Consider the following 14182-nt stretch of genomic DNA (forward strand, 5'->3'; position numbering starts at 1 on the left):
CCCCCCCCCCCCAGATTACAGAGCTGTCCAAGGAAGTCTTCAGTCTCAAGGAGGCCCTGAAGGACCAGCCAGCCGCCCCAGGCCTCTCGGAGGTGGAGGCCCTCCGTGGCCAGGTTAAGACTCTACAGGAGCAGCGGGAGGTGAGGGCACAGGGCAGGCATCCCGGGAGAGGGACGGGCCGGCGGGCATGGGAGGAACATTATTCAGCATTTTAGCAGCTTGTCACCCTGGTGCGGGGGCTCCGGGTCTCCAGGGCGCAGTGGGGCATGTTCTTGGGGAGGGTGGGTCCCGCTTTCTGAGCCCCCCTCCCCCCATACCCACAGCAGGCTGCCAGGGACCACAGCGCAGTGGTGGCCTTGTATAGGAGCCACCTCCTGTATGCCATTCAGGTGAGTCCCGCCTCCAGGGGGAGGCTGGTGGGGGGAGAGCTTCCGGGCCTCCAGGGGTGGGGAGGGAGGGAATGGGAAGACGGGGAGTGCCCAGGCTCTCTCTCCGCCCCCCCCCCCCCCCCCCCCCCCCCCCCCAGGGTCAGATGGACGAAGATGTGCAGCAGATTCTGAGCCAGATCCTACAGATGCAGAGGCTTCAGGCTCAGGGCCGCTGAGCATCAGAACACTGGCCTTCCGCCCGCCAGGCCCCGCGCAGGGGTGTCCGGGCTCCCACACTGGCCCCCCTAACTCGCAGACCAGCCTGGGCCCTCCCGACCGCCCCTGGCTGTGACACACTGGCCAGTGTCAAGGCCAGCCCTGACCGTCCCCCGCCCCCACCGGAGAATCTGTGGTCCCCTCTCCCGCGTCCTATCTGTCCTGTCTGTCCCGTAGCCAGGCAGCACCCCGGACCCCAGAAATAAAAGCTCTCGGAGCCAAGGATGAAAGTGTGTGGCCTGATCGCTGCCCCCCTCAGGGAGGGGAGGGTGGCCACGAGCAGGGATGAGGAGGTGAGGTGCTCACCACCACCACCCCCCCCCCCCCCCCCAACCACATGGTCCCCGGAAGGAATGCTGTGTTCGTGGTGTCTAAGCTCACGGTGAACAAACCGCCTAGATGTCAAGTGAAGACAGGATCCGCGTCTGCCCGTCCTGGGTCACTTTCCTCGCCCTGAATCTGGCCTTGCTGGGGGCATCCCACCCCCAGCCTCCCTGCCCCTGGCAAATCCCCAGAAATCCCCTGGGGTTTCTTGGATCTTTCTAGCTAAGGCAGGGGAGGCAGGAGTGTGGCTTGTCCCGGGGGTTTCCTTGGGTGTCCAGGGAAGGCACCATGTCTGTAGGGGCTCAGCCTGTCTCTTGGGGTCCCTGTGGCTCTGATAAGGTCCGCAGGTGGGGGCTGCCTCCCCGGGGCCTGCATTTCTGTCTCTCTGTGGCCTGGCGTGTGGAGCCCTGGCCAAGGTGGGTCCCCACCACTGCGGTCGGGCCTCTCTTCACCCTGTCTCCTTCCCTAGGTCTCTGTCTGTCTCTGTCTCTGTGTCTCTCCTCTGTTTCCGCCCCCGTCTCACGGTCTCCCATCTCTGTGTCTTGCTCTCTCCTCTCTGTGTGTGTCCCCATGTCCCTCCCCACAGTGTTCCTTTCTCATCCTTCTCCATGACATTGTCCCCCTCCGGGGGTTTCCCCGTCCCCATCCTCGCTGCAGGCGGAAGGAAGGACTGGCAGCCGGGCTGTTGTGGGAAAGGCCACGGGCTCTCCACTTCTCTCTTTCGTGGCCTCCTCTCCTGCCTGCACCCTCGGGGCCTCCAGAGCCCCGCTGGTGGCCACGATAGTGAAGGGACCTCCTCAGCCGCCCCAGCCCCTGCTCAGCTCTCCACTGGCCCCGCCAACTTGGTGGGGGAGTCATACCTGGGGAAGGAGAAGCTGGGGCTTTGACCGGGGGCTGTGCTTCCCCCCTCGGGTGGGACTCCAGTCCCCTGCCTCCCCAAGGTGCTCCTGCCCCAGCTCACGACAGCAGAGCCCGCGGAGTCATGGCCTCAAGACTCCTTCTGGTGCTCGCCCTCTGTGTGGGCTGCTCACCCTGCATCGGGAGAGAAGGTATGTGGGACCCCCGGGGGCCTGGGAGGCCAGGGCAGAGGGACGTTCCCTGGGGCCTGGAGGTTGCCTGCCATGGAACATTCTGAGCTGGGGTGGGAGCTCACACACCTACTGGATACCCAGTGCGGGGGGGAGGGTGTTACCATCCCATTGCACAGATGGGGAAACTGAGACACAGGATGAGTCCCACCGCAAAGTGGCACCAGGAAGCGGCAGCCACAGCTTGGATGGAGGGAGAGAGACGCATGGAAGGAGGGAACAAGAGACGTTTTAATTATAGCATCCATTTCACTTGCTTCGAAACAAAGTTGTTACGAGAGGGGCCACCCAGGTCCCCTTTGAGGCCCCTGAAGCCTCAGTCTGGGGCGCCTGGGCGGCTCAGTCGGTTGAGCGTCCGACTTCGGCTCAGGTCATGATCTCACAGTTCGTGGGTTCGAGCCCCGCGTCAGGCTCTGTGCTGACAGCTCGGGAGCCCGGAACCTGCTTGGGATTCTATGTCTCCCTCCTTCTCTCTGCCCCTCCCCCACTTGCGCCCTGTCTCTCAAAAATAAATAAAACATTAAAAAATTAAAAAAAAAATAAACCTCAGTCTCCCCATCTGGAAAATGGGCTAATACTTCCTTCCCAGGTGCTAGAGAAGGTGGGAGATGAGGCAGGTGCCTTTCACTCACGCACTCATTCATTCATTTCACAAACCTTTATTAGGCACCTACCGTGTGCCTGGCGGGGAGGCTGGCGCCAGGCACACAGTAGGGCTCGGACCATCCCCAGGGTGACTTTGAAAGCTCACCCTGCTCCCTCTCCCTCCGGGGCCCCAGCAGCCCCCACCCAGCCCAGGGTGCGGTGCTGGGCCTCTAGGTACCCAATCGCCGTGGATTGCATCTGGACCCTGCCGGCCTCTCCGCTCCCCACCAGGCCCACTTCCTTCATTGCCACGTACAGGTCAGAGTGCTAGGGGGGCCTCCAGGGGGTGGTTTCCTGCTGGCCCTGAGACCAGTACAGCTGGAGGCTTAGGGAGACCTGAAACCCTCGGGACTCTGGAGCAGCACCAGCTAGGGGAAATACACTTCCTAAAATACAGATTGTGAGTCACGTGCCTTGTTTAAAATCTTCGAGAAGCCACGTTTAAAAAGGAAAGGGAAATTGTGAAGTTGACTTTGGTATTTTACTTCGGTAACATCTAAATATCCCGAGGACTTCTCATTTAATACGATGGGATGTAATTTAACATGCTTATGTACGATCCATGTATTTACATTTATGACAGAAGTTAATATTACTTAAGAGGATTCAAGAATAATTATTTGAACGTGTAGTCAATATTTTAAACATTAAGGAGATATTTCACATCCTTTTTATGCGTAGTCTTTGAAATTCCACATGCATTTTACACTTATAGCACTTTTCAACTCACGTGCTAAACATTCACTGGAAATTCTCGGTCTCTGGTTATGTTTTATAAAATTTGTGGCTGGGCAAATCGATTCACCCAACTGGGAACTTGACGTTGAGGGTAGATGAAATAAATTAGAAAGACACCCTCGGTTGCACCAGCCATATTTCAGATGGTGGAGAGCCACTCATGGCCGGTGACCGCTGCGTCCAACAGCGTGGTCGGAGCCCGTGGAATATTCTGGAAGGCTCTGGAATGTTCTGGAATGTCTCTAGAGTCTGAAGTCCCAGGGCCTCAGAACTCCGCAGAATCAGAATCTTCTTATTTCCAAACCTGTGATTCCATAGACCTTGGGATATTGGAATTCTAAGGCTGGAACTTTGACATTCCAGAAGCCTGTAGCATCTGTACCCTAGCATCTCCCTGTGGGGCGTGACCCCTGGCCCTGGGTCACCACAGACTCTGCGATGTTGGGGCGAACGGCTCCCTCAGGGTCACCCAGCCAACAGCAGGATCCCAGCGCGTGGTCCTCGAGTGCTGTCCACACGGGGTCCAGGGCACAGGCGGGCCGGCAGGAAGGGCCGAGGCCCTCATACTGTCCCTGCGTGTCCAGGCTGGGCGTGGCTGCCCACGGGGAGAGCCGGCCCTGCCTCCAGCCGACACCAGAGGCCACCAGCTGCACCATCCCAGACGTCCAGATGTTTTCCATGGTGCCATACATACTCAACGTCACGGCTGTGCAGCCCCGGGGCACCAGCAGCAGCTTCGTGCCCTTTGTTCCGGAACACATCAGTGAGTGTGGGCAGCGATGGGGGGTGTGGAGGCCATCAGCTTGCTCCTGCCCCTCCCCCCTCTCACCACCCACCTCCTGTCACCCATCCTGGGCCCCGTCAGCCCCACCTTGGTATTTCTTCGAGAAGAGACCCACTTTTCCCCATCCTGAGCCCCTGTCTGGCCCTGCACCCGGGTCCCAGACTCCAGCCCTCACCCCCACAGTCCGTCCTCCCCACAGTGGCCACCAGAGGGTGCACACGAGCCTCCGAGTCGGGTCCAGCCCTCCTCTGCCCACAGCCCTCCAGGACTCCCAAGTCCTCCTCCCCTGGATCCCCAAGGCCCTGCGCACCTGCCCCATCCCCTCCCTGCCCTCCTCCCTCTCTCCTCCTCACTCCTTCTACTGCAGCCACACACACCTCCTCTGTCCCTCCAAGACACCAGGCAGGTCCTGCCCCAGGACCTTTGCACTGTCTGTGCCCTCTGCCGGGAATCCTCTTCCCCCAGATCTCTCTGGGGGAGTTTACTCCCTCACCTCCTTCAGGCCTCTACTCATCTCCTCAGTGAGCTCCTCCCACCCCCGCCAACTCTCCCAGCACATTGTTGGATTGCAAACCCTCATATGTTGCTGGTGGTTATTAAGAAAGTCTAGGGGCACCAGGGGGGCTCACTCAGTTAAGTGTTTGACTCTTGAGTTCGGCTCAGGTCATGATCGCACTATTGTGAGATTGAGCCCCCCGTTGGGCTTAGCGCTGGATGTGGCGCCTGCTTGAGATATTTCCTCTCTCTCTCTCCCCCTCTCCCTACCTCTCCCCCGTTGACACTGTCTCTTTCTGTCTCTCAAAAAAAAAGACACGAGAGGCCACATGGGGTGTGATTCCCTTTATGGGAAATGTCCAGAACAGGCTCACCATCGATAAGTATCTGATTGCGTGAAGGAGGGAGTCTGCCATCCATTCCTGACCCCGCATCCTGCTCGCCCATCAGTCAAACCGGACCCTCCAGAAGGCGTCCGCCTGAGCCCCATCCCTGGGCAGCGGCTGTGGGTGCAGTGGGAACCCCCCCGGTCCTGGCCCTTCCCGGAGACCTTCTCACTCAAGTACTGGATCCGATACAAGCATCACAGATCTGCCCGCTTCCGCCAGGTGAGGAAGACGAGGGGAGGAGGGGAGGGTGGTTCCCGGGTAGAGGGCACCGCGGGAGCAGGCGTGCGCTGGGGCCTCAAACGCAGCCAGGGCGCCACTTGGGGGCAGCCCCGGGATTGGACTCCTGGCTGTCTACCCAAAGGGACGGCCGATGGGAACTCGAACAAATCTTCGCACATACACGTTCACGGCAGCGCCGTTCACAGCAGCCGAAGCGTGGAAACTGCCCGAATGTCAACGGATGAATTAGATAAACACAGGCGTCCACCGCGCACGCGCACAGATGCACGCGTCCACCGTGCACGCGCACCTCCCTGGGTCCCGAGCAGGAGCGAGGCGCCCCCACCCGCCGCGCAGGGAGGGAACCAGACACGAGGGGCCACGTGGTGCGGGCCCACGTGTGTGAAACGTCCAGCACAGGCTCATCCACGGACGGGAAGGGGCTTGTGCCTGCCCGGGGCTGGGGGGGGGGGGGGGGAGGTTGCTGATGAGCACATGGCTTCCTTTTGGGGTGATGGGATGTTCTGGAACGAGAGTTGACGGTTGCACAACAGTGGGAAGGGACTCCGTGCCGCTGGATGGTATCTTTGGATGGGTGAATTTCATGTCATGTGACTCTCACCTTGCTTGAAAACAAATCGGTTGTTTTGCATTTTTACAAAGTGAACAAACAAGTAAGGGCAGGGTACTGAGAAGGTCAGCTGTGTACCAGACAGCCTCGGATGCGGGGACCAGGAGCTCAGGGCTTCTTCAGTCCTGTCCCATAGGCCTTTCTGTGAAGATGGAAATGTTCTCCGTCTGCACCCAAATTGTACCACGAACCACACGTGTCTGCCAGGGGCGGGTGGGTAGCCAAGGATCTGGCCTTTTTTTTTTTTAAGTTTATTTATTTATTTTGAGAGGGACAGGAAGGCTATGCACGCGCGAGTTGGGAAGGGGCAGAGAGAGCGAGGAGAGAGAATCCCAAGCAGGCTCCTCACGGTCAGTCAGGAGCCCGATGGGGGACGGGGCTCGAGCTCCCAAACCGGTGAGATCGTGACCTGAGCTGACATCAGAGTCAGATGCTTAACCGACTAAGCCACCCAGGCTTCCCGCTAAGGAACTGGCTTTTAAGTTTTATTTAGTGTTCGTTAATTTTATCTTAAATATTTTCGCAATCCTTAAAACTGAGACAGAATTTGCATGCCGTAAAACTCGCCGTTTTAAAGTGCACAACACTATACGCAGCCAGTGGCTTTGAGTGTATTCGCAAAGTTGCGCAACCTTTAATGAATCTAAATGCAAGATGTCAGTCACCACATCCGGCGACCATCAGGACAGGTCAGGGCAGAGCCCAGAGGGAGCCAGTCAGGTCTGGGGCTAGGAGGTTGCCTCTGGGGGCTGGGATGGGTCGTCCTTGAGGATGAGGGGGACCCGGCAGGAGGAAAGGGCCGGCTCTGGGAGGGAGGGTGGGCATATCAGGCCAGAGAGTTGCTGAGTGCGTGCCTCCCTCGTGCCCACGGGTTGTCGTCTACGGGGGTGGCCGAGTGAGGATGTGGAGAGGTCAGTGCCTCGGCAAGAAGATTTCGTAGATTTCCCGACAGAGGGGGGGGCCCTGGGGCAACATCAGGACGGTCAGGAGGCAGAAACAGGAGCCCGGCTGTGCCTCTGTTGGGATTTCCACGGAAAGGCAAGGCAGGACGAGGCAGACAGCTCGGGGTTGGCGAGTCTGAAGGGCTCTGGGCTGCACCCGCCCCAGAGGCTTTGAGGCAGGGGGAGTGTCGGCTTGAAAGAGAGAGGAAGAGGGGTGTGAGTCCAGTCGAGTCCAATCGGCGGGTTTGTGGGTTTGTACGGGAGAGGCAGGCTCCTGGCCTGCTTGCGAACTCTGAGACTCGGCTGACCCTGGTCAGCAAGATGTTGAAGATCTCGAATCGGAAGATACCGAAAACTTACAAACAAGGTTAACCCAGGGGGCCAGGAGGGAGCCCGGAGGAGGAGTGGGGTGCTGGGGTCTGGCTGCTGAGACAGCCTGGGGGCCCGTGCAGGCCCCCAAGGAATCCTGAACCGGGCGGCTCTGGGGCCAGGGATGGGGAAGGCCCAACGCGGTGGAGGGGGCCACAGAGGACGTGTTTTTTGGATTGGGTGAGGGTCTGGGTCTTGCAGTTCTGTGCACAGCGGCCCCTCCCAGCCTTGTCCTTCCCACTGACCTGGCCCTCTTTTCTGCTCTCAGGTGGGGCCCATTGAAGCCACATCCTTCACTCTCAGGGCTTTGAGGCCCCAGGCCAAGTACTGCATCCAGGTGGCCGCTCAGGACCTCACCGACTATGGGGAAGTGAGTGATTGGAGTCTCCCTGCCACTGCCTCCATGATCTGGGGCAAGTAGCGGGGCTTTCTAGAACCTCCAGAGGAGGGGCTGGGTCCTTGACGTCCAACCCTCCCCCTCCCCCACTGCCGCGGATGGGACCCAACTGGCCTGGATTCGCTGCTGCTGAGTGGCTGGGCCACTGTGGACAAATCACTTTGCCCCCCCCCCCCACCCTCTGAGCCTCAGTTTGTCAATCTGTGAAATGGGGATGTACTTCTTTCTTAGACCCCAGTACAGGGCTTTTTGAACTGTGAACGTGTGATGTTTTTTATTGTTTAACTAGAAAAAGACTGTTGTTGCTGGAATGAGGATTCCTCCTCCCTTCCTTCAGTAGACCCAGATGAGACCCAGAGAGGAGAGAATGGAGTGGGACACACACACAGCGACTCCCAGCTCCTATGAATGGGGTCAGGGCTGGAACGGAGGCAGAGCCTGGGGATGGCAGAGTCCTGGGGCTGGGGGCGGGGGTTCTGCCTGGGATAGAGGGTGGAATCCGTTCAGTTCAGGCGTTCAGACCACCTACCTCCTGAAAAGCTGCCTGGGGGTGAGCCTCATTGTGGATGGACACAAAAATGACATGAATCTGGGAAGATTTCTCTAGGAGGGGGCAAAGCCTTGACCGAAGACCAGAGAAAATCCACGGACTTGTTTGTAAATTTCACTCAGAGGTCACCTCTGAGAAGTCTTTCCTGACCACGTCGTCTATGGCCAGCAAAGTCATGGCCCCCCAAAGATACCCAACCCCTAATGCCCAGAATCTGTGAATACAGTACCTACCATGGCAAAAGGGATTTTGCAGGTGTGATTAAGAATCATGAGAATCCTTAATTTGACGATTAAGGATCTTTTATTAAGTTAATGAACATCGAGGCGGGTTATCCTGGATGATCCAGGGGGCCCCAGGATAATGACAAGGGCCAGAGGGAGAGAGAAAAGGTGATGTGACAACAGAAGCAGAGGCCAGAGTGATGCCAGGCCATGAGCTGGGGAATGTGGGTGGCCCCTGGAAACTGGAAAAGTCAAGGAAACACATTGTGCCCTGGAGCCCTCCTCCCATTCACTTTAGACTTCTGACCTCCAAACTGCAGGCTAGTAAACGTGTGTGGTTTAAGGACAGGGAGCTTGTGATAATAACCTCGCAGCAGCGACAGGAAGCTCATACACCATCTCAGGGAGCCCTTCTTTCCACTGTCCCAACACTGCCCTGTTGCACTATCCCCAGACCCCTTACCAGGTGTTTGGGTGTGCGAGCTGGTGTATGTGTGTGCAGGGGATGTGTGTACGGGAGCTGGTGTGCGTGCATGTGTGTCTGTGTCTCTGGTGTGTGCAGGGCAGGTGGCTTTGGAGCTGGTGTGCGTGCATGTGCAGGGGAGATGGGTGTGGGAGCTGGTGTGTTGTGTGTGTGTGTGTGTGTGTGTGTGTGTGTGTGTGCGCGCGCGCGCGCAGGGGAGTAGGGTGTGGAGCCTGGTCTCTGAGTGTTTGCCGGGGACTCCAGGTAAACTTGGGCGGGGTGGCGTCCAGGGTGCTCCTCTGCGGACACGTGCAGCCCGGGGGCGTTGACCCCAGTCCCCAGGTGAGCGGCACGGGAACACGTGTGGGTCCCCGCAGCCCAACACACAGCCTAAGCGCTCAACGCCGACCTCGGTACTCGCTCCAAGAAAGAGCAAACAGTAGGGAATGTCTCGAGCAGCGGCCAAGGAGCGTCACGACCGAATATTTAGGAGCTCCTGGTCACCTCTAGGGGGCGGAGCGCCTGCCTTGAACTTCCAATCAGCCGGTTCCCGGAGCTTTTGTTGCCAACTACCGAGGTTGCAACTCGGAAGAAGAGATAGCCGGAGTCGGGTCTTGACAGGCGGGGATCTGAGCCAATGAAAAGGGAACCTGCGTATGCTCCAACCAATAATAGAATGAAGGAAGTGACGTCAGCGGAAATACGAGGGACGGTTAAGGAAGTTCGGCGAACACCGAGCCCAAGCGGTCCTCTGGCCCTTGTGGGAGGAGTAGGAGGCAAAGATGTCGGAGCGAAAAGTTTTAAACGTAAGTATTTGGTGACTGGGGCTTTCTACCCGAGGGGGGACATCTCGGAGCTCCGGCCTAGGTGGGCTTCCTGTACTTTCCTATTGGAACCTTTTTCTTTTCTCCAACGATCTTCCGCAGGGCGTGGCTTTCAGACACCTCCCAATCACCTTCAGCGAGGGGTGGGCCTTCGCGTTGTTTGCGGGCGGAGCTTAGGCTATTTACCAGGTCACGTCCTCTGATTGGATGTTCCGAAGGGAATTAGCCAATCATTTCCCCTGGGAGGGGGGGGTTCGCCTTGAAGAGTATCGGTGCTTTCCCCACGCCACGCCCCAGGGCCGTGGCTCCCGGAAGCCCCGCCCACATACGGGTCTGGCTTCGCTCAGCCCTCCCGTTCTGCTGGCGGGGGAGCCTCCTAACTGTATTGTGAAACGGGGACTTTTGTGAGGTGGAGGGGGGACTCAGAAGTCAGGATGCGGCTTCTGGAAAAGAGAGCTCTTGAATTCCGAGTTCTTGTCCCCACCCCCCACCCCTCAGGAATGTCAGGGGGTGAGCTCCCCAGCCTGGGGGCGGGGGGGGTAAGTCCAGGATGTCAGGCCAAGAGCCCAGATCTGCAGGGTCGGTTTGATGCTCCTTCCTGCGGCTCAGCGTTCTAATCTTTTAAACATTCATGTTAGGAATGCACCCCCAGCCCCGTCGCAGTCCAGTTCAGGTGCTGGACTTCGTGTCCCTGAAAGTCCTTCCATCCTGAGGATCCAACTGGGAACCGTTTCTCTAATTTACTGGTGGATAGTTCTGTGCGCCGGCCGTTGCGCTAGTGGCACGCACATCGCATCAAGGAGGTGGCGGGTTATGTCCATTCAGATGAGAATGAGGCCCAGAGAGAGGGGTGATAGCCACGGGGTGGAGGAGTCCAACCCAGGTCCCTGGATCCGTAACCTATGCACCACTGTACCGCTGTTTCCCCCAGAGTCCTGTCCCCGCAGGGACTCAGTGTCCTCCTCCGTGAAATGGGTACGCCGCACCCCGTCTCCTAGAGTCTTTGCAAGGATTCTGTGGGACATGGCAGGTACAGTGCTCCACGTGGCATCTGGCGCCTAGTAGGTGCCCAAAACACAAGCTGCTGTGTTTTCTGATTGTCCGTTGAAGTTGTTTTTACAAACCCAAACTGCCTTCCCCGTATGCCCCACCTCAGCCTCCCGTGCCGGAGTTAAGACAGCAGAACTGAGGCTGCTACCCTCAGAAAGTCTGGCTGGCGAGGGTGGACCTTGGCTGGCATCCGGGAACTTGAATCTCAGGCTGGTTCCCACTGTTCCCTGATGAGAATGGTTCCCTGGGCTCAAACTCTGTACGAACAACGTGGTTTACGCTGCGCGTGGGCCCTGCTCCTGGAGTCTAGAACGTCAGAACCTGCGAGGCCGTGGGGCGTGCGTGACCTTCCCTCAGCGAAAACCCTGGGCACTGGGTCCCCGTGAGCTTCCGTGGGAGACACCGTCTCACGTGTGTTGTCATATTACATTACTGGGGTAATGAAGCACATCCTGTGTGAGCCCGTTGGGAGAAGACCCTGGAACAGTGTGTCTAGTTTCCCCGGACCCCCCCCCCCCAACACACACACCCTGTTTCCTTGGCTGATTTCTCTCTGTGTCCTTTTGCCGTAACGAGTGATTGCCATAAGTATGAGCGTACGCGGAGTCCTAGGAGCCGTCACTCGAAGTCATCAAACCCCAGGGCGGTCCTGGGGACCTGGGTCTGGCGGTCCCCAGAGCCCTTCCCTGTGGCTCAAACAGCTCCCTGGTGCTTTCACTTCCCACAGAAATACTACCCGCCTGACTTTGACCCGTCAAAGATCCCCAAGCTCAAGCTCCCCAAAGATCGGCAGTATGTGGTGAGGTTGATGGCTCCCTTCAACATGAGGTGAGTGCTCCACCCCCCGTGCACCTCTTCATGTGCCCCCCCCCACGTGACATCCCAGTGAGCACGTGACTCGACCAGCCGTCACCTTCCTCAAAGTTCAGGACTAACCCCCCTGGATCTTGATCATTGGTAGTTAAGTGTGTTAAGCGGAGATGGGGCCCTGGGTACTAATTCACCTCCTCACAACAGCCACGCTCCTTCATACCCCAGGACCTTTGCACGAGCTGTTCCTTCTGCCTGGAACCTTTTCCTTCTTCTCTCACGTGGCTGGTGCTTCTTCACGCTTCAGGTCTTGGCTTAAATCTCACCCCCTCAGGGACGCGTGGCTGGCTCAGTCTGTAGAGCATGCGACTGTTGATCTCAGGGTTGTGAGTTTGAGCCCCACATTGGGTGTAGAGAATAACAAAAAAATAATAAGTAGCTTAAAAATATGAATGTTAAAACAACAAGAAATCTTTGGGGCACACGGGTGGCTCAGTCAGTTAAGCATCTGACTTCGGCTCAGGGTATGATTTCTGGGTTCGTGACTTCACTCCCTGTGTCGGGTGAGCTCGAACCCCACTTGGGGTGAGCCCGGCTTCTCTCTCTCTGTCTCTCTCTCGCTCTCTCTTTCTGTCTCTGCTCCTCGAGGGATTCTCTCTCTCTTTCTCTCTCTCTGCTCCTAGCTCACTTATGCCCTCCCTCTCTCAAAAAATTAATTATTTACTTATTTTAATTAAATCTTAAAAAAAAATTCTCACCTCCTCGGAGAGGCCCTCCTGCCCCCCTTCCGTGATCCCCTCTCCCTCACAGTCCCCAGATCTTGCCCTCTGCCCTGCTTCCCAGCGACCGCCTCCCCAATGCTGAGTCCTACAGATTTTCACGTTTCCGCAGGTAGAAGTTAGATATACCGACCATCACAGACCCCTGGTTGAGTGAAATTCAGCGCTTATGTATTGTTAGTCTGTTTCTCGCTCTCCTTTGTTCATTCGTTTTGTTTTTAATTCAACAATCACTCTGGGTGCCTGCTGTGTGCCAGGGCCCAGGCTGGGCCCCAGGGTTGCTGCGGGGAAGGAGACCGGCAGAGCCCCTGGCCCGCGGAGCCCACAGTCGGAAGGGGTGGAGATAATAACCCAGTGTTGGGGCACATTCACGCCCGGTGTACATGGGACGTGTGAATCAGGCATGAGGGAGGGTGACTGAGTAGGTGGCAGGAAGGGAGGCTGCTTAGCCGATGTGGTCAGGGACACGTCAGAAGATACGCCAGCAGGGCTGGGGTCTGAGAGGTGAAGGGTGTCCTGGGTTCTGAAGTGCAGGGCAGAGGCCCGGAGGCGGCCCGAGCTGGGGGTATTTGTAGGAACCGTCAGGAGGCCGGGGTGCTGCGCCTGGGGAGCACGGGGCCTGAGTGAAGGCAGGCTGGCGGGAGCTTCCGTGTGGTTCCTGTGGCTTCCCTCCTGGTGGCACCGAACCTTGTGGAGGCTAGGATGCCCCATGAGCGCCAGCCAGGCTTCTGGGAGCGGGTGACCGGCGAGTCTCAGAGGGTCTGGATCGTCCGGGTGCTTCCCCAGAAGGGGACCCTGGGACCAAGACCCAGGCAGGTAGGAGGAAGAACGGGCAAGATGGGGGGAATCTGAGGCAGGCTGCTGTGGGAGGGAGGGAGCTCCCCGTCCCTGGAGGTATGCAAGCAGCCATCCACCAGAATGCCCGAGCATCCGACCGTAGGAACCTGGGTACCGAGATGGCACAAGGCCCTCTGTCCCGCCCCACAGGTGTAAGACGTGCGGAGAATACATCTACAAGGGCAAGAAATTCAATGCGCGCAAGGAGACGGTGCAGAACGAGGCCTACCTGGGCCTGCCCATCTTCCGCTTCTACATCAAGTGCACGCGGTGCCTGGCAGAGATCACCTTCAAGGTAGACGCCAGCCGGGCTGGCCCTGCCCCCTCGGGGGCTCCCCGCCGGGAGTCCCCCTTTCACTTTATCCCCAGGAAACAGGCATTTTGGGGCGTTGTTCACGGCAGCATCGTTCGTAGGGGCAGAAACGCAGAAGCAACCCACATGCACAGGAAAGAGGGACTCGGGGAGCTAGTGACCATGCGGTGAGGAGTCGTGCGGCCGGCAACCATCACGACTGTGCGAGGGTTTGGGGAGAGGACAGGGAGAGCCTCCCGCTCTGTCTTCAGTCCTTACGTACTATCTTCTCCCCATACGTTCTTCCCTTTGGGTTAATGAACAAGATTTGGGCAAAATGAAGAAAAAGGACATTGAAAGAATTACATATTTTGATGACTTTGTATTAAAAAATATTTTTTTAACCTTTATTTTTGAGAGAGGGAGAGAGAGAGAGAGACAGAATATGAGCAGGGGAGGCGCAGACAGGGAGGGAGACACAGAATCCCAAGCAGGCTCCAGGCTCCGAGCTGTCAGCACAGAGCCCGACGCCGGGCTCGAACCCACGAACGGTGAGATCACGACCTGAGCCGAAGTCGGACATCCAGCCGCCCCTAAATTTTTAAATTTTTTTTTTAAAGTTTATTTTATCTACCTTTGAGAGAGACAGCGCTAGTGGGGGAGGAGCAGAGAAAAGGAATCCCAAGCAG

At 57.7% G+C, this 14182-nt stretch overlaps 3 protein-coding genes across 4 annotated transcripts in view; all 3 read left to right on the forward strand.

Moving 5' to 3' along the window:
- The window catches only part of ANKRD24 (ankyrin repeat domain 24), a 16104-nt gene extending 15235 nt beyond the window's left edge, over positions 1 to 869 (forward strand). The window contains exons 20-22 of the mRNA XM_040461723.1: positions 15 to 140; positions 324 to 389; positions 527 to 869. Of these exons, the coding sequence (XP_040317657.1) occupies positions 15 to 140; positions 324 to 389; positions 527 to 604 (270 nt within the window). The 3' untranslated portion in view covers positions 605 to 869. The remainder of the gene's footprint in view (positions 1 to 14; positions 141 to 323; positions 390 to 526) is intronic.
- Positions 870 to 1184: 315 nt separating this feature from the next.
- EBI3 (Epstein-Barr virus induced 3) lies at positions 1185 to 7925 on the forward strand. Of its 2 annotated transcripts, none has more exons than XM_040461892.1 (5): positions 1185 to 2017; positions 2836 to 2959; positions 4024 to 4202; positions 5169 to 5326; positions 7536 to 7925. In XM_040461892.1, exons 1-5 carry the CDS (start codon positions 1951 to 1953, stop codon positions 7686 to 7688), a joined length of 681 nt encoding a protein of 226 aa, XP_040317826.1. In that variant the 5' UTR covers positions 1185 to 1950; the 3' UTR covers positions 7689 to 7925. The 2 variants fall into 2 exon arrangements, with proteins under 2 accessions (XP_040317826.1, XP_040317827.1); XM_040461893.1 differs by having other exon boundaries at positions 2839 to 2959.
- A 1651-nt stretch (positions 7926 to 9576) lies between these two features.
- The window catches only part of YJU2 (YJU2 splicing factor homolog), a 12832-nt gene continuing 8226 nt past the window's right edge, over positions 9577 to 14182 (forward strand). Inside the window, exons 1-3 of the mRNA XM_040461608.1 lie at positions 9577 to 9707; positions 11503 to 11603; positions 13352 to 13496. Of these exons, the coding sequence (XP_040317542.1) occupies positions 9684 to 9707; positions 11503 to 11603; positions 13352 to 13496 (270 nt within the window). The 5' untranslated portion in view covers positions 9577 to 9683. The remainder of the gene's footprint in view (positions 9708 to 11502; positions 11604 to 13351; positions 13497 to 14182) is intronic.

This window comes from Herpailurus yagouaroundi, unplaced genomic scaffold (genome assembly GCF_014898765.1).
Source record: "Herpailurus yagouaroundi ecotype Mexico unplaced genomic scaffold, PumYag 295, whole genome shotgun sequence".
Lineage (NCBI taxonomy): Eukaryota > Metazoa > Chordata > Mammalia > Carnivora > Felidae > Herpailurus > Herpailurus yagouaroundi.

Excerpts from the sequence above, each read along its gene's own strand:
- EBI3 (XM_040461892.1), top strand. The coding sequence starts at position 1,951 with ATGGCCTCAAGACTCCTTCTGGTGCTCGCCCTCTGTGTGGGCTGCTCA. Across the intron at positions 2,018-2,835 it reads ACCCTGCATCGGGAGAGAAG|CAGCCCCCACCCAGCCCAGG; the intron begins GTATGTGGGACC and ends CCGGGGCCCCAG. Across the intron at positions 5,327-7,535 it reads GATCTGCCCGCTTCCGCCAG|GTGGGGCCCATTGAAGCCAC; the intron begins GTGAGGAAGACG and ends TTCTGCTCTCAG.